Here is an 18,436-nt window from a genome sequence, read left to right as displayed (position 1 = left end):
ACACCACTGCCAGGTCGCTGAGCAGCAGGGAGGGCAGCTTGGCAGGGTTTCCTGGAGAGAGTGAACATACCTGAGGAAGGGATGCTTTGCAGTCCCATTTGTATTATCCTGTGAGAAAGAGAAAGGTGGAGTTTACGGAAGGCTCATTTTATTTTATTTTTTATTTTTTACAGGGACAGAGAGAGAGTCAGAAAGAGGGATAGACAGGGACAGACAGGAATGGAGAGAGATGAGAAGCATCAATCATCAGTTTTTTTGTTGCGCATTGCGACACCTTAGTTGTTCATTGATTGCTTTCTCATATGTGCCTTGACTACAGGCCTTCAGCAGACCAGTCCCTTGCTCGAGCCAGCGACCTTGGGTCCAAGCTGGTGAGCTTTTTGCTCAAACCAGATGAGCCGGCACTCAGGCTGGCGACCTCGGGTCTCGAAACTGGGTCCTCTGCATCCCAGTCTGACGCTCTACCCACTGCGCTACCGCCTGGTCAGGCCGGAAGGCTCATTTTAAATAAGACCCGAAGGTAAAGGCATCTAAACCACTAAGGACTCTTAAGTTACAAGTGTTGAAAGGTTTCCTGGAGTCTCAATTCCTTTATCTGCATATCTACATTCACTTGAAAGAATTAGTATCAAGAACAGAAAACATTTTAAAAGATGGCGAGAGACCCTCCTACGTGTTGGGACATCTCAGACCTGGAGGGGACAGGGCCTGCTGCTCCTCGCCACGGCCTTCCAGGTGCAGAACCTGGGGGCCATCCTGGGTGAAGCCGTGAAAAACTGAGTAAGAAAACCTTGTGGGCTTCCGTGCCCACGGGCTGGTGCCGCCTGCCACCCAGCGGTCCTGCAGGCACGTCCACAAAGTGAGGAAGAGAGGAGGCGAACGAGTCCACGCTGTCTCTGTCTCCAGGGGCCACCTGAGCCCTGCAGGTGCCCAGCCGCCCTCACCAGCACTGGGCCTCACCTCCCACGGGGCCAGGGACCAGGTGTGGCGCCTCTTGCCCTCACTCCAAACAGCTCGCAGGCTTTAGGAATCCACCTCACAGCTGGTCTGAGCCCGCAGGGCTTGCTCTGACGGCTGCCCAAGAGAGGGCAGCGTGCCGCTGTCTGACCAAGGGGCGCCAGGCGACCTGACCATCCCGAGAGCTCAGGACCCCCTGTGGTCGGGGTCCAGACCACTGAGCTTGGACTTCACGGTGCCAGAAGGAAGCCCGGACCAGGGCTCCTTGGGAGAGTCTACTGGGTTTTGGACCTACCGGCTCTCAGGGCTGAGGGCTAGGGACACTGGGCCTGCTGTCCATGGGCCTCTGAGGACCTCACACCTTGACCTTGAACCCCAGGGCCAGCAAGGTCATCCTGACAGGGAGCGCCAGCACCCGGAGGCAGAGTCCAGAGACTCCGCCTTCCTCACTACAGCACCGAGGAGCGGCCTGCTGAGCGCACGCAGCCGGCTCTGAACGGGGTCTCCCACAGGGCACGTGCGGCCCCCCGCCGGCCGGAGCCAGCATTCCTGGTGTAGCGTGCATATGACATGACGATTTAGGGAGCAAAACACACCAGGATGCCTGTGTCACACAATCCCACTCGTGCTCAAAAGGACTGCCTGAGCAGAAAGCCCAGAGCGGGGCCCGGGCCCAGGCCGGGGAGCCCCACGTGCGGAGGTCCCGGGGCAGGAGGAGGGGCAGCTGAGTCCTCTCGGCCTGGGAAGTGCACTCCCTGCCAAACTGGGTCCCCAGGCTTGGTCTCGCCGTGACACACTGGGAACCACGTCGTCTGCGGGACCGTCTCCCATGGGTGTCACGTCTGAGGGGGGCTCTGCCCTGATCTAGCAGCCAGAACCCCACCGTCTGAGCACCAAGGCAGAGCCTCGGCTTGTTCCCAGAGGCCCCACCCCCACGGAGCTTTAGAACAGGTTTAGGAGCCTTGTGTCAGCGGGCTGCTTAGAGAACAGCTGCTTAGAGAACAGCTGCTCAGAGAAGAGCGTTGGAGAGGAACAAAGGTGGACAAGAAACACTAGTCTATCTCGAAGGAAAGCGACAAGAAGTAACAGTGCCGAGGACTAAGTAACCTAAGCTGACAGCCTGAAGCCGCCCAGTGTGGGGCTGAGCACAGGGTCATGTTCTGGTTCTCATCTGGAGCTGGTCCCAGCTCTGTGAAGTCCCTCTGCACGGTCCCCAGGCCTGCCTGCTCTCTCTCCTCTCCCCCTCAAGGCCCCCCCCCACACTGGACACGGCACTGCCCTCTGCGATCAGCGAGGAAAGCTCGTGTTAGAGCCGGCGTGTCGTCAGCCCCCCACCCTCCACTCCCAAACCTGAGCACAGCACAGCCCAACCCGCCTGCTCCCAGCTGACTCAGGGAGCCCTCGGAGGGACACCCGGCCCATCTGCTGCCTCAAGTTCTGGTCTGAGCCCCCCCCCAACAGTGTCCCTCAGGCCGTCAGCAGGGTTCGGGGTGTCCTGGTTTCTGCACCCCCTGATCTGGTCTCACCCTCCGTTGTCTGGCGAAAGCTGCCGTGACCAGCAGGAAGGGTTTCTTTCCATAGGTCCTTCCTGGTGCTCTGTCCCTGGACCTAGCTGGCTCCGTATGCCTCCTGCTGGGTCCAGGAGCCACCGCTCGTCCCTGTCCCCACAGCACGTGCCTCAGCCACACCAGTGGAGCTGCTGCTCAAGGCCGCGCAGCCAGTGGGCAGGAAAACCGATCCTGCACACGCCACAGGCCTTCCCCCAGCGGGCAGCGCAGGTGCTCGCCTGACGTCCTCGCCTGCACGTGCTCGCCCCCACATCCTCGCCTGCACGTGCGCGCTCCCACATCCTCGCCCCCGCGTCCTCCCCCCACGTCCTCACCCCCGTGTGCTCGCCCCCGCGTCCTCGCCCCCGCGTGCACGCCCCCACATCCTCGCCTGCACGTGCTCGCTCCCACATCCTCGCCCCCGCGTCCTCGCCCCCACATCCTCGCCTGCACGTGCTCGCTCCCACATCCTCGCCCCCGCGTCCTCGCCCCCACATCCTCGCCCGCACGTGCTCGCTCCCACATCCTCGCCCGCACGTGCTCGCTCCCACATCCTCGCCCCCGCGTCCTCGCCCCACGTCCTCCCCCCACATCCTCACCTGCACGTGCTCGCTCCCAGGTCCTCCCCCCACATCCTCGCCCCCAGGTCCTCCCCCCACATCCTCGCCTGCACGTGCTCGCTCCCACATCCTCGCCCCCGCGTCCTTGCCCCCACATCCTCGCCTGCACGTGCTCGCTCCCACGTCCTCCTCCCGCGTCCTTGCCCCCACATCCTCGCCTGCACGTGCTCGCTCCCACATCCTCGCCCCCACGTCCTCACCCCCGTGTGCTCGCCCCCGCGTCCTCGCCCCCGCGTGCACGCCCCCAGGTCCTCGCTCCCAGTCCTCGCTTGCACGTGCTCACATTTGACAAAGCAAGGCTTGGAGGTGCTGGGCCCTCTGGCTGGGCCCACACCTGCGGACGTGGGCACGGCCTGGTACACGTTCTGTGTCCCCACAAGAGATCACCAGGGCACAAAACCAGGTGCCGATGGAGACCAGGCATGTTGTTAGGAGAGTGGGACGGGCCACTCATGGGACAGTAAGGACAGTGAAGGCCTTGGCACCACACAGCAAGACCACCCACAGCCGCTGACGGTGGCCAAGCAGGGACAGGCAGAATGAAGGACACCTTGTGGTTTCCCCTACCCCCACCCCCTCAGCCCGAGTTGCTGACTCACACGGTATCTCTATTCCACCCAGGTTTCTGCATGGGGGCCCATCACAGGCCCACCGGCCTTGAAGGGTACCAGCTGGTCCCAGCTTACAGGTCCCGGTCAGCTCAGATCACCCAGCACAGCCCACTCCCCAGGGGGCAGGCAGACACTCAGGAAGAGGGACCTCTACGGCCCCCAGTCAGGGTGAGGTGGGCCCCCACTCTGCAGAGGGCCGGGCTGGTGCCGAGTCGGCCCTGAGAGCATGCTTGCTGCCGGTCCTCCCTGGACTGCTGCCTCCTCCTCTCTGCAGCTGGCCAGAGGTCAGCTGTTATCTGCAACAGGAGCAGCCCGAACGCTCGTTCTAAACATGACCGCAGATGCCAGTTCCCAGCTGTGGGCTGGACTCACCTCCCAGTTCAGAACCTCTGACCTTCTTAAACTGAGGACAGACGCCCAGCCAGAGAAAAGCCGACTGCCCTGGCTGGGTCACAGGCTCTTTCTGAGACCAAGGTGCCCACTTCACGGAGCAGAGTAGACACAAACGAGGCGGCTCACAGGGCCCGCACGCAGGCAGAACTTCGCCCGTCCGGCTCAGCACAGGCACGCTTTGAAACGAAGGAGGGCTTAGTTGTTCAACAGCCTTTCAGAGCCCCGTTATCTGATCATTTTACACAGCATACAGAGAACAACGTGCTTCAGGCCCGGAGGGAGAAGACTGTCCCAGGTCACAGGGCAGCTGGGAGCGCTGGCTAGGCTGGTGGGTTTAGGAATGCTCCATCCCACGGTATGGGGTGTTTAGTGTACTGAAGTCTAAATGACCTGCTGTCTAAACAAAACAATGTGTAACTGAGAGTAACTGACAGTTGCTTATATGTAAAAGCGACACGTAAAAATACTTTGCTGGCTCCCAGGACTCCCTGCATTTGGCTGAGAGAGAGCATACTTTTCGCCAACATCATCAGCTGGTTTAAACATTTCAGTTTAGGAAAGAAACGATCAGTCCCGTTGGGTGGAAGAACTTTTGAGATACAAAATTCCAGGGCTGTGTCCCCCGCCCTCGAGGGCTCCTGGGCAGGGTTCCCGCGCGGTCTGTACTTCCCGGCCACCTTGCTCTGAATCCGGTTTTTCAATGGAACACTGCTCTCGTTTGTGTGATCTACACCTAACTCATGGCAACCACTAGCTGTATGACCAGATTACACTTAAACAAATTTAAAATGAAAAATTCTGGCCTGACCAGTAATGGCACAGTGGAGAGAACGTTGACCTGGGACACTGAGGTCCCAGGTTCAAAACCCTGAGGTCGCTGGCTTGAGCATGGGATCGACATGATCCCATGGTCACTTGTTTGAGCAAAGGGTCACTGGCTTGGCAGGAGCCCCCCAGGCAGGGCACGTATGAGAAGTGATCAAGGAACAACTAAAGTGATACAACTATGAGTCCATGCTTCTCATCACGCTCCCCATCTCTCTCACAAGAAATACCAAATAAAAATGCCGCCCCTCAGTTGCACTACTGACTTTTCCGGTGCTCAGCTGCCCCTGTGCTCAGTGGCTCCTGTCCTGGACGGGGCAGTTCTGGGACATTTCTGTCTGACCCATAATTCTCCAATGTCATTTGTGAAGAAGCCCTTGCTGTCACTCCTGCTCCCTGCCATGCAGGAGACTGGGTGCCTCCCGCTGCTGCTGCCTGAGGCTATGAAAGACACGGTTCACCTTCCCCCGGGTGATCTCGTTGGAGAACTGGTCTGTCCTCCCTGCAGCAGCCTGGACCTCCTGCTGACTCGTAGTGATCACATGTGCTAGCTCACGTGGAAACAGGCCACGTTTTTAGGACGGCTCCTGCTCCGAGAGTCCCCCTGTGCAGCGCTCACAGATGAACCAAGACTACCAGTAGTGGTGACAGTGAGGACAGAGCTGTGCAGCTCCCCCCATGAATTTTTATTTATTTATTTTAAGACTTTATTCATTTTAGAGAGGAGAGAAGGAGTAGAGAGAGAGAGAGAAAGAGAGAGAAGAGGGGAGGAGCTGGAAGCATCAATTCCCATATGTGCCTTGACCAGGTAGGCCCAGGGTTTCGAACCAGCGACCTCAGCATTCCAGGTCGATGCTTTATCCACTGCGCCACCACAGGTCAGGCCCCCCCCCCCCATGAGAAGCAGGGTGATGGCTACCACATGCTCTGCAGAGAGGGCCACACCACAACCGAAACAAAACGCAGTTACCACACCAACTGGACTTCGGACGGTGCCCTGGGCGTGTTTCCGGAGGAAGGCTGGCAGGCTGGGTGCGGTGGCCACCTGCCCCCTGACCTCCACCCCCTCCCTGACCCCTGAGCTCTAGCAGAGCAGCTGCACCAGGCCGGGGCACCAGCGCATGGGCTGGCTTCCTGTTAGATCTTGACCCCCAACTATATTTTTCTGAAGCTGGAAACGGGGAGGCAGTCAGACAGACTTCCGCATGTGCCGGACCGGGATCCACCCAGCACGCCCACCAGGGGGCGACGCTCTGCCGCAATCAGAGCCATTCCAGCACCTGAGGCAGAGGCCACAGAGCCATCCTCAGCGCCCTGGCCAACTTTGCTTCAATGGAGCCTTGGCTGCGGGAGGGGAAGAGAGAGACAGAGAGGAAGGAGAGGGGGAGGGGTGGAGAAGCAGATGGGCGCTTCTCCTGTGTGCCCTGGCTGGGGATCGAACCCGGGACTCCCGCACGCCAGGCCGACACTCTACCACTGAGCTAACTGGCCAGGGCCTTGACCCCCAACTGTAAATGAGCCCTTGGCCTCAGCCCCGCAAGCAGGCTCCCTTCCTTACCCTTCAGAACGCCGACCTGACCGGTGTTTGTCCTCACACTTGCTCAGCACTAAGTCTGCCCGCCCCGCACTCCCCGCCAAGCACACGGGCACTGTCAGGCGGGCGCCCCCCGTCTGCCCTGAGCCACCCTCCCCGCCCCGCCCCCCCCCGCCAAGCACACGGGCACTGTCAGGCGGGCGCCCCCAGTCTGCCCTTAGCCACCCTCCCCGCCCCGCACTCCCCCGCCAAGCACACGGGCACTGTCAGGCGGGCGCCCCCAGTCTGCCCTTAGCCACCCTCCCCGCCCCGCACTCCCCCGCCAAGCACACGGGCACTGTCAGGCGGGCGCCCCCCAGTCTGCCCTTAGCCACCCTCCCCGCCCCGCCCCCCCCCCCCCGCCAAGCAAACGGGCACTGTCAGGCGGGCGCCCCCAGTCTGCCCTGAGCCACCCTCGCCTCCGAGCTGCCGCCTCTACTGTGCAGTGTACATCGCAAAAAGCACCCAGCACGTGCCCTGCTCGGGAGTGTTAAATCTATTCCTTCCGTCTGGAAGCTCGTCTTCTTGACCTGTCGGGGGGCTCCCTGCCATGCAGGCGTCAGCTACAGGGTCACCCTCTCAGAAAGCCTCTGCTGTAGCACGCCCCCCTGTCTCAGGGCTGAGGGACTGACTCCCGGCTGCAGGGGTGCTGCTGGCATGTGGCCCTCTGTTCACAACATCTGGAGCCCGCCCAGGCCTGGCACTCAGACACCGCTGTCAAAGGAATGACAGCTGTCCCCTGACGCGCTTACAGGGCCGCTCAGGATGAGAGCTGACACACATGTGATGCCCACACAGCACGCGGCACCAAGCAAACACTTCTTCAACATGCAGATGTGAGGTCACCACGTTTAACCTTAAACCTTCCTTCAGAGAGTAACAGGGACATTTTAGAAAGTGCAGAAAAAGGTGACTTACGCGACGAAGGGATTGCAGCCATGACCACAAGCGAGGCAAGAGTAAGGCCTGATACAAGCTGGCAAACCGGGCACCTGCTGAGCGTCAGTGGCGGCTGATGGGTCAGGCAGAAGCCGGGGGTCCGGAGCGGGGAGTGGCAGGGCCGTATGCCAGTGAAGGGGGTCTCCGGGAGCAGCAGAAACCCCGCCTCCACGCTCCGGCGGGAACGACCACGCCCCCAGACCCCTACACGGGACCTGGGTCCACGGGACATTGGCTCTACTCACAGGAGGTGTGGTTTCCGGCCCGGACACTGGGGCTTTGAAGGTGGAAGTAGCCCTGGAAACATCTCCCTTCTCCGCAGCTGTTCTTGCGGACAGGCACTCCAGGTAGTCCGGCGGCGGGATGGCCACGGCCGCGGACACCTTCTCGGACAAGTCCACCGTGCTCACGCTCCTCACTGGGGCGGGGCTGCCAGCCCAGACCAGAGGACACAGTCAGGGCGGATCCCGCCGCCGGACACAGAGACCCAGCACACCTCCCGATCACAACTACGGCAGACTGAGCCCGGAAGGGTGAGTGAGGGCGGAGGTTACAGCACACACACCGTGTGACAGTTACCATCTGGAGGGGGGCCCAGATTTAGGGGCTATCAGGCAGAGGTGCTCAGGGGGCTCTACCCGCCCATGTAGTTCAAAGCACGGAGCAGGCCGGCCGGCCCGGGAAGCAGAGGGAGGGAAGGACTGACGAGGGACCCGGGAACAGCTGTGTGCCAACGGCTGGCAGGAGGGGCCCATAAGGAGCTCGAGGGGGAGGCTGGGGAGGCAGAAGAAAACAGAGGGCCAGGCCAGGAAACCCCGAAGGCGTGTCAGCAGCGTGTCCCCAGGGTCACAGGCTGTATGGCCCTGAGGGAAAGGTGGGCCTGGAGGCCACGTGGGTTGTGGGGCCTCCCGAGGGCTGGCCGGTGGGTCTGGGGTGTGACTTCCCCGTGGCCTCAGTGAAGCCCGTGGGACAGAATCTCTAGGAGTGAGAGAGGAGTGGCAGCCTCCCGCTTGGTCCCGTGATCAGGGCTTTCCCACAGACACAGAAAGGGTCCTGAGAACAGCAGGCTGAGCTTCCTGTTGCTGGGCAACGCGAGCCACAGTCCGGGCCTACCTCGGCGAGGGCGCTCTCACTGTCTCCTCCGCGTTTTCTTCCAGCGGCTTCGTGTAGGAGGACGGGAACCAGCCCCTCCTACGCGTGAGGGGCGAGAAACAAGAGCTGGGTGTGCCATCAGCCGCAGACCAGTGAACAGTACACACACCCAGGACAACCCAGGGGCTGACGGGTCCATTTTCACCACGTGACACAATGTGTATTTTATCAATATATATAGTGTTAATTTTATTTGGATTCCCTTTATCGTTTGCCCTCTGTATTGGTCTTATTTAATAGATGAATAATCTACACAGAAAATCAATTTAACATACTGTGCACACAGTCATGGTTGAATTCAGGATGCATTTAAACTACATGCTACGTCCCAAAGTACATCTGATCTGCAGAACATCCTGGAGAAATCAGCCACCTTTTATTTACTGATTGGTAAAAAGATTTAGGTACTGATTTTAGGGAGGAGAGAGAGGAAAGGGGGTGGTAGTGGGAAGCATCAACTTGTAGTTGCTTATCGTATCTGCGTTGACCCGGCAAGCTTTGGCTTCTGACCGGTGACCTCAGCATTCCAGGTGGCGCTTTATCCATTGTGCCACCATAGGTCAGACATTCACTTTTTTTTTTTTAAACAAACAAACAAAAATCAAAATTGGCCCTGTCTGGTGTCAGTGGATAGAGCGTCATCCCAGGCTGCCGCGGTTGCGGGTTCAAGTTAAAAGAATAAAACGAAACATCAGAGGACAGTTAACCTCCTTTCCGAGGCGACCTCAGGATCTGATGCTCTGTTCGTGCACCAGCCTTCCCTATACTCGCGCACGTGCCGGGGACAGCCTGGGACAGACAGACGGACCGGGACGCGGCCGCCTGAGACTCACGCTCTGGTGGCGTCGTTCTCCCCGTAGAGCCAGCCGTCCTTGTCCTCGGCGATGAGCACGGTGAGGATGTCGCCCTGCGCGAAGCTCAGCAGGGTCTGGTTGGTGCCGGCCGTGTGTGGGAAGATGGTTCTCACCTTCTGCTTCTTCATCATGTTCAGTCCAGTGGCGACAGAAACTGACCGCTGCAGACTGGGGTCCTCCGAAGCAGCTGCCGGAAACGAACGTGGCAGGGACGGCTCTCTATTGAGTGACAGCCCAGCCCAGCCCAGCCGGGCAGGGACTGCACAGAGCACAGGCGGAGCCCGGCCCGGGGCCTCCCCCGGGGATCCTTCCGCGAGAGGTCACACAGGGGCTGCAAGCGCCACCCGCACTCGGCCTCGCAGGACGCTCAGGGGACCCTCCCCCACAAACCGCAGGCGGGGGCCCACCCGACCCGGGCCACAAAAAGCAGCAGGCAGCTGGGAGCGCTGCCGTGAGCACGGGCACCTGCATGGAGACCCCAGTGACCGGCCCACGCTCTCAAGCCTCCGCGGGCTGCCGGCACGGGGCAGAGCCGGGCACCCGCAGCAGGCGGCCTGGCACCCCGGCCAGTGTGTGAGGCGCTCCGTTCTGTTTTGCACTGTGTCTCCATTCAAATACTGACTGACACCTGCCGCTCCCACAGAAACTGGCACGGAGCTACTTGATTCCGGTCCGATTTTGCAAACCTAGTATTTACAGCAAAAGATCTCCTTCTGCCTCCTTCCTGCAGTCTTACTGACAACATAACCTGCTTTCTCGCACTGCTCTCTAGTTACCTGAGCGGTGCCGAATCCACCAGTGTTTTATTTCGCTTTTACCGAAAAGAATCATGTGAGTGACTGGGATGCGTGCAACATTATCTATTTTAACTTTATGTTGCAAGTAACTTGTAGTCCTTCCTTCAAAGGCAAATGACTACAGATTATCTTCCCAGCTGCCACTCAGCAGTCTCTCTCCCCCAACAGCTGCATGTGGGTGACTCGGGGTCTCCAGCACAAGCTCAGATGCCATGGCTTTCACACGCAGGGCCCTGGGAGACACCGCAGATGGAGACAGGCTGGCCACCAAGACAGTCCCCAGGGTCCCGGGTGCCAGGGACTCTGCTGTAGGCAGAGCTTAGTCTGACCAAACCCTTTGAAATGTCTGCAAACAATAACTGGTCTCGGCCCTGGCCGGTTGGCTCAGCGGTAGAGCGTCGGCCTAGCGTGCGGAGGACCCGGGTTCGATTCCCGGCCAGGGCACACAGGAGAAGCGCCCATTTGCTTCTCCACCCCTCTGCCGCGCTTTCCTCTCTGTCTCTCTCTTCCCCTCCTGCAGCCAAGGCTCCATTGGAGCAAAAGATGGCCCGGGCGCTGGGGATGGCTCTGTGGCCTCTGCCTCAGGCGCTAGAGTGGCTCTGGTTGCAACATGGCAACGCCCAGGATGGGCAGAGCATCGCCCCCTGGTGGGCAGAGCGTCGCCCCATGGTGGGCGTGCCGGGTGGATCCCGGTCGGGCGCATGTGGGAGTCTGTCTGTCTCTCCCTGTTTCCAGCTTCAGAAAAATGAAAAAAAAAAAATAAAAAAAAAAATAACTGGTCTCAATACATTGAAATATAATCAACGGAGTTCAGAAACTTAAGCAGTTACAACTTACGCTGCCAGAAAGCACAATGTGCCGCTGTTCGAGAAGATGAAAGTCACTGATTGCAATTCAAACTGAGCCAACTAGTAAGATTAATAACCGTAATTTTGTCACCTGAACTTTTACAACTTGTTATATTGAAGAAAAAAAAAAGACACTTTATTTACAATTGACACCAAATACGGGACACAGTGGGAGGCTCTCTGCACATTATGTTCTATTTTTAAAATAACACCTTTCAATAGACTACTTCCTCCTGTACACACCCATCAGTACAGAGAATGAGTATGTGTCAGAAGCGCGTCACTGGCACAACGTCTCAGAGTTTTACCATAAACGCTGACCTTCATTGGCTCTGGGGTCTGAGCCTGCCCACGCCAATGCCGGACGCGTGCCACACACATGACGTGAGCCACACACACACACGTGCATTTATCTCTACCTCTCGATACATGTATCTAAAATATTTAAAAATTTTCAAGTTATTTTAAAAGGAATGTCTTACCTGAATTCTGTGCAACTGTTGCTGGGTTATTAAACATATCGATCAAAGGGCTGGTGTTCGCTCTGGCTGACGGCGCTGGGGGCACCTTGGGGGAACATGTAGATGGAGGGTCACGACCTTTCCCAGCCCGTGCGGTCCCCATCAGCCTAGTATGAGCACGAGACAGCAGCGGGATCACAGCTCCCCGGACCGTCTGCGGTACAGGCTTTCACCGCCCCTTTCCCCCAGGTTCTCTTAGTGACTGGAGGGCTGTACCCGTTCTGAATTATTTTAAGAATACCACTTTTTCCCCCATTTTTGTCTTTTTTTTTTTTAAAGCAGTTATCTTTAAAAAACAAAGCAGTGACTCCCCCACCCTCTCGCCCCCTGGCAACCACTGATGTCTGTTTCTACGGCTTTTAGTATCTCCACCTAAAAGCGTGGAGCGTACTAACGCTCAGGTTCACAGAAGAGCAAACCGCTCAGACCCACTATTTTGGTGACTTTTTCCCCCCCTGAAGTGCCTTATATGATCAGAGTTCTGCAAATCTATTCTCTAAGACACCTGTTATGTCCTTCACTGAGGTTAAACTTGGGAAGCTGGAATCATTACAATTCAGAACAGTAACAATAAAGTTTCTAAAACAAAAGAGGACAGAGCTGCACATAGTAGGAAGCATCTGCACAGCTAATCCCGACTGCACTAAGTGAGGAGAGCTGGCCTGCGAATACAGGGGGACCGTGGCTCCCACTAACAAAGGCAGCCTTGGCCCGGCACGCAGATCGTATTGTAAATACACAACTGAAACCTCAGATAACCGGCTCCTACCACATTGCTTCTCTCGGTCATTGGGGAAGGCTGCGGCGTCCAGGAGGCTGGGGTGGGGAGAGGGGTCTTTATTTCTTCTATCATGTTGATGATTTCCTCTGGTACTTTGGTGGCATCGCAACAAGTTTTCTGCCACCTGGGCAGTTTGGAATTGAGTAATTCTGCAGACTGTAAATCCAAAGGAAACAAAACTGAAGACAAATGCATACTGTTTAAAGAGCTGACAAAAATGCCATCAAATAGTATCACTGATCACGTATCACCAGAAGGACTGGAGTTAAGTTCAGTGAGCAGTTTAAGCATCTCGGAGTATCTGCTATTTGCTGAGAAGGATGCAGGCTTCTGTTCTAGAAGCATTTATCCTCTTCCTCTGTGTGAATAGAGTTTATGACTAATACAAGGATAGTCAATGATTAAGAACAAGTTCAAAAACTAAAAAGGAAGGGCGGAGCAATCTGTATTAACCACTGCTTTCCCTGGGGCCCAAGAAATGCCAGCCAGCACCTGCTCCCTCCCACTCCTGTAAGAGGCGCCTCCACGGGGCCACAGGGCGGGGGCGGACTCAGACGCAGGAGGACTGGGCTGACGTGTTCGGGCAGTGACTCAGACCTGTGCTGGGACCGAGGGACTAGCCGAGCCGAGGGGACGCTCTGGTCCTCCGGGCTGGCACCCCCGGGCTCTGCAGAGGGGCTGGGCTGTGTCCCATGCCCTGGCAGCAGAGGCGCTGCTCCTCACCACTGGGGGTTCCCCAAATGCCTTTCAGGGCACCCTGGTTTCCAAGGCAGCCATCTGGTTGGGAAAGGGAAGTAGGGAGCCTTTCCTGAAGCTGTTTCCATAGCAACCACACCGTTCTGTGTTCATCAGGTGTGGGCTGGGGGTGTTGATGGAAATCCGAAGCAAGGGCAAAGCGCCTCCCCTAAACCCTTTCAGTCCTGCCTGTCACCCCGACACCCCCAGTGCTTGGCCTGCTCTACCCAGGAGCCACTGGAAGGGCTAGGGTGTGTCAGCAGAGGTAAGAGGAGGCACAATGGGATTTTCAGACTTGAGTACAGAAAGACGCAGATTTGGTTTGTACCACTCTACAAAGCCTCAGTGGGGCCCAGGGCTCCGTGGGAGAAAAGACTGCCAACAGCTGGGGCTCTTGGGGAATCGGCCAGGCTGCCTCACGACAAGGTGGGCGCTCCAGTGCCGACAGGGTGTCGCCAGAGGACAAGGCTTCAGGGCTCCTCCTACACCCCCCAGCGGGACACCCTCACCACGGCAACCAGCACACCCGCACTTTCCGACAAAAGGCCGACACCCCCCCAGCAGACACCCTCACCACGGCAACCAGCACACCCGCACTTCCGACAAAAGGCCGACACCCCCCCAGCAGACACCCTCACCACTGCAACCAGCACACCCGCACTTCCGACAAAAGGCCGACACCCCCCCAGCAGACACCCTCACCACTGCAACCAGCACACCCGCACTTCCGACAAAAGGCCGACACCCCCCCAGCAGACACCCTCACCACAGCAACCAGCACACCCACGCTTCCGACAAAAGGGGTCGCCTCTGACAGCAGTCTTTCCTATAACAAGTTTAGATCTAGGTAATGTGGTGGCAGAATATTCTTCAAAGTTGCAAAAATCTTGATAGATTACGTAACAGCATACGTACAAGGCCAGGAAGCTGCCTTATACTCAGGCTCTCACACAGCATCCGGGATCACAGAGCACTGTCCACACACATTGTGATGAATAACAATGAATAATCTACGTCCATTAGGGCTGCTTCCGGGTGTTTACATCAGCCTAACAAACTTATTTCTTCAAAGGGAGGAATGGAAACTTAGCCCGTTTGGTAGAGGTTTCTGGGGACGGGAGCTCACGGCCACACAAGCTGAAGGAGGGCAGTGAAGCCAGGTGCCCAGCTGCGAGACTGTGGCCACCTTGAAGAGGCAGACCGGAAGCTCCGGCCAGCTGTCCCGAAGCCGTGACAGCTGGGGTTTGTGGCCTGGACACAGTTTCCAGTGACACCACAGACAGGGACCCTCAAGGGGAGCAAGCACCTCAGACCTCTGGGGGGACACTCACTCTGTGCTTCTCACAAAGCCTAAGCCCAAGGCGCGTTCCGGAGAGCCGGAGAAGAGCAGACTCCCGGGGGAGAAGAGGGAAAAAGTGCCCTTTCTCAATCATTCAATGCTATTTTCTGAAAGATTTTCAAAATGGATGTATTCTAAACTAATTAAATATGATAAAAGCTGCCATTTGACATTTCATCTACATTTCTAAAAGTTTACGTGTTCAAGCTGGCCAGATACTATGTGTTTGAAATCTTCCCGCTGGGGCGTGCGGGGGGGGGGGGGGGGGGGGGGGGGGGGGGAGCGGGGCGGGGGCGGGGCCATCGCAAGGGCGCCCAGACAACAGGACCCCGAGGCACGCGGCCGCGCCCACCTGCACGTGGTGGCGCTGCAGCAGGCCGGCCACGCTGCAGTGCTTGTCCACTAGGAAGCAGAAGCGCCTCTTCTCCTCCAGCAGCGCTTCTTTGCAGCCATCCGCAATGAATTTCTGAATCTCACTCTGGCGAGAAGTAACGGTTTCTATGTACTAGGAAAAGAGATAATAATTACACAAGTGTGACGTGAGGAATCAAACAGCTACACAGCCTGACATTTATCTCCTCCCACCTGTAAAGTTGGTTTATTTTGACAGAGGAGCCACGACTAAGCGCAGATAAACATTAGACAGAAATAACAAAGGTGTAACCTGACCTAAGCAGGCAGCATCCTTCTCGTTAGGAACCCTGACTCACACATGGGGTTTATGGGGCCGCTCTGTAACGCCAGAGGCCTTACATTCCACTGGGCAATCTGCACAAACTACTACTTGGTCCTCGGGTAAGATCGTGTTCTACTGGAAAGCTGTGGGCTTGGAAACCGGAAACTTCGAGTTCAAACCCCAGCTCCAAGTGTCAACCGTATGACTGACCCGGAGCCCCATTTCTCTAGCTGCAACGTGGGGACACCCAGGCTTCCTCCCCGAGTGAGGAGAAAATGCCTGTTTTCAGGAGGACACGGACTGATTCTCCTTACCTCTGGGAAACTGCAGCAGCTCAGACTAGGTCAAAATGCTTATTTCTAGCTTCAGGGGCAGCCCAGCACTAAGTGGATACAGAGGGGCTGACTGAGGGGCCTGCTTCCCGGTAGACGGCACAGACCATCAGCGACAAAACCAAGTCGGCGAAGAGCTCACCTCAATTTCTTTGTGTTCGTATTTGAGTGCATTGCGTCCTCCTTGACTTTTCCTTCTGATCTTCTTCAGTTCGGCTTGAGATTTCTCCAAAGAATCTAACTTATTCCTGTGCTCTGTTTGGTATCTTTTCAGAGTGGCCTGCAAGTTAAATGTTGCACTCACTTCACTGCAGCGGCCGATAGGAACCCCCAGGCAGAGGTGTGTTACATTTCCACTGGGCGTGGCTGGCACGCACCCCCACTCTTCACCCCTTCACCCTCCCCACCCCCGTCATCTGGCGTGATCCCCCGCACCTCACCCCACCCATCACCTGGCACGGCCCCTGCACACCCTGCATCCCCCGCCCTCACCTGGCGTGGCCCCTGCACACCCTGCATCCCCCGCCCTCACCTGGCGTGGCCCCTGCACACCCTGCATCCCCCGCCCTCACCTGGCACGGCCCCTGCACACCCTGCCTACCCCGCCCCTCACCTGGCAGGATCTACACAACCCGCCTCACACCCCACACCCCCTCACCAGGCGCAGCCCCGCACACCCCGCCTCACACCCCACACCCCCTCACCAGGCGCAGCCCCGCACACCCCGCCTCACACCCCCCTCCCTTCATCTCTCAGGCGCGCTGCTCTGTCCTACAGTTCTGGTCCCACGGCGGGCTCCTGCCCAGAAGGGCAGCTCCCAGAGGACAACAACGCCTTTCCTTCTCTTTTTTCTTCTGGCCTCAAAGGCGCTTGGACATTGGGTGGTAAGTGCTTTGGTGAATAAACCGACAATATCAAATCTCATATTCCTGTTTTATGACTTACCATTTCAAGACAGAAAATGAGTAGGTACAACCACTTCTGGTTATCTGGGTGCTGTGCAACCGTTTTTTGGAGCCTAAGAGACCTGGGTTACAATATGGGTTCTTCCCTCACTTCCCATGTGACCTCAGCAATCACTAATTCCCCTGAGGTCCATCTTTGCCCTCTACTCTCTACAGGGAGGATAACACGACACCTCCACGACAGTTTCCGTAAGGACACAGATCTGACGGTGCGTGTCAAATGCCTGGCATCACTGCCCGCAGTAGTGACAGGCGGTCCTGCAGCCTTCCTCCAGGTACACAGCGCATGCGCATGCGGGGCGTGGCTTACTGCCACCGGGCGGCCTCCCGAGAGGAAAGGGGGCCCTGGGTGGCACTGGGGGGGGGGGGGCTGGCAAGAGCCCTGTGTGCTGGGGCAAGGGGCAGGTGGCAGGAGAAAACCGCTGGAACTGACAGTGCCAGGCGGCAGCAGGAGACCCAGCTGGAGCGGTCTCTGACAGCCAGACCTCGAGCCCCAGACGGTGTCCTCCCAAGCCCCTCCCCCCATCGTGTGCAACAGCTGCCCAATACAGGCTCAGATGCCACCAACGTGCGTGTGTTCTCTGAGAGCAATGCTTTCCAGAAGTGGTCTGATTCCTTCCAATATTTGTTCTATGTTTTTCAATAAAGATCCCAAGTGTTAGCAAAAACAAGCCCACTCAACCCCAGGGGACCTTGTTAGCCATGTGCATCTGTGTCCACACTCAACACCAAGTTCCATCCGTATCTGCTCACACCGTGGGGAAGGTCCCTTCGGGCTCAGCACCAGGCAAGACCAGGCCAGCACAGCCCCTTGCCCCGCCCCCCAGCCCCACCCACGGAGGCAGGACAGAACCAGGTACTCACGTTCATGTATTTCACATCAAGTTCTGTCTTCTTCTCCAGCTCTTGTATAATCTCTTTATGGAATGTTTTGAACTGTTAACAACAGATGATAAAAAACTAATACCAGAGTTGAGACTTTAAGTGAAATAAAATTTAAAAATAAACACATCTTGTAAATATAAAAAGAGTTCACATACATTTTCTTTAAAACTCTCATCAAGTTTCTGGTGGGTACTTGAAATCTCTATGAGGACATGGCCTGGGAACAAAACCAGATGTTAGGGGAAAAGCCACCTTGCGGTTTTTGTTAAGAGACAAAGTAAAGCAGTGAAGTCCAGCCCATTGCTGCCCTCAGAGCCTGTCAGCGTCCCGTCCCCGACACCCAGACCGCGTCCCCACAGTGGGGGTGGATGCCAGAGGGTTGTAGCTGATACCAAACTCACTCCACAACATCAGTCATCAAAAGAATGCCAACTTCATAGTAGGACTCATTGTTCTATGTTCACTCATTCCCTGAGCCAACTTGACCTGGTTTAATTTTTAAAATTGCTTACAAAAAGTTCTCTTGGTCATTACAGTTACGATCTATAGGAACAAATGACTTCTCTGCCTCGCGTCTCCTGGGACCACGCCAATACTCGGGACATCTCACATGACAGAAGACAATGTTCCAAGACCAAAGAGCCTTATTCCAAAAAAGCAGCAAGATGACCACTTTATCTGCAAAGCAAAGCTCTGCCTCCGAGAAGTCCCAGGTTCGATTCCCGGCCAGGGCACACAGGAGAAGCGTCCATCTGCTTCTCCACCCCTCCCCCTCTCCTTCCTCTCTGTCTCTCTCTTCCCCTCCCGCAGCCGAGGCTCCATTGGAGCAAAGATGGCCCGGGCGCTGGGGATGGCTCCTTGGCCTCTGCCCCAGGCGCTAGAGTGGCTCTGGTCCCGACAGAGCGACGTCCCCTGGTGGGCAGAGCGTCGCCCCCTGGTGGGCGTGCCGGGTGGATCCCGGTCGGTCGGGTGCATGCGAGAGTCTGTCTGTCTCTCCCCGTTTCCAGTTTCAGAAAAAAAAAAAAAAAAAAGCTCTGCCTCCTGAACTCTGATAAAGGTGGACGAGAACCTCTTGCTGCCAGTTTA

The 18,436-nt window shown here is 57.1% G+C and overlaps 1 protein-coding gene across 1 annotated transcript in view; it reads right to left on the bottom strand.

Annotated features, from left to right (window-relative positions):
- BAIAP2L1 (BAR/IMD domain containing adaptor protein 2 like 1) overlaps positions 1–18,436 on the bottom strand; it is an 81,518-nt gene that overhangs the window by 674 nt on the left and 62,408 nt on the right. Inside the window, exons 4-13 of the mRNA XM_066342315.1 lie at positions 17,506–17,567; positions 17,330–17,401; positions 15,643–15,780; positions 14,845–14,997; positions 12,407–12,574; positions 11,599–11,683; positions 9,451–9,658; positions 8,579–8,656; positions 7,711–7,894; positions 71–108 (exon numbers count right to left, since the gene is read on the bottom strand). Coding sequence (XP_066198412.1) covers positions 71–108; positions 7,711–7,894; positions 8,579–8,656; positions 9,451–9,658; positions 11,599–11,683; positions 12,407–12,574; positions 14,845–14,997; positions 15,643–15,780; positions 17,330–17,401; positions 17,506–17,567 — 1,186 coding nt within the window. The remainder of the gene's footprint in view (positions 1–70; positions 109–7,710; positions 7,895–8,578; positions 8,657–9,450; positions 9,659–11,598; positions 11,684–12,406; positions 12,575–14,844; positions 14,998–15,642; positions 15,781–17,329; positions 17,402–17,505; positions 17,568–18,436) is intronic.

The sequence above is a fragment of the Saccopteryx leptura genome, chromosome 6, assembly GCF_036850995.1.
Source record: "Saccopteryx leptura isolate mSacLep1 chromosome 6, mSacLep1_pri_phased_curated, whole genome shotgun sequence".
Taxonomy (NCBI): Eukaryota; Metazoa; Chordata; class Mammalia; order Chiroptera; family Emballonuridae; genus Saccopteryx; species Saccopteryx leptura.
Note: the sequence above shows the minus strand (reverse complement) of the source record. Positions and strands in the feature narration are given on the sequence as shown.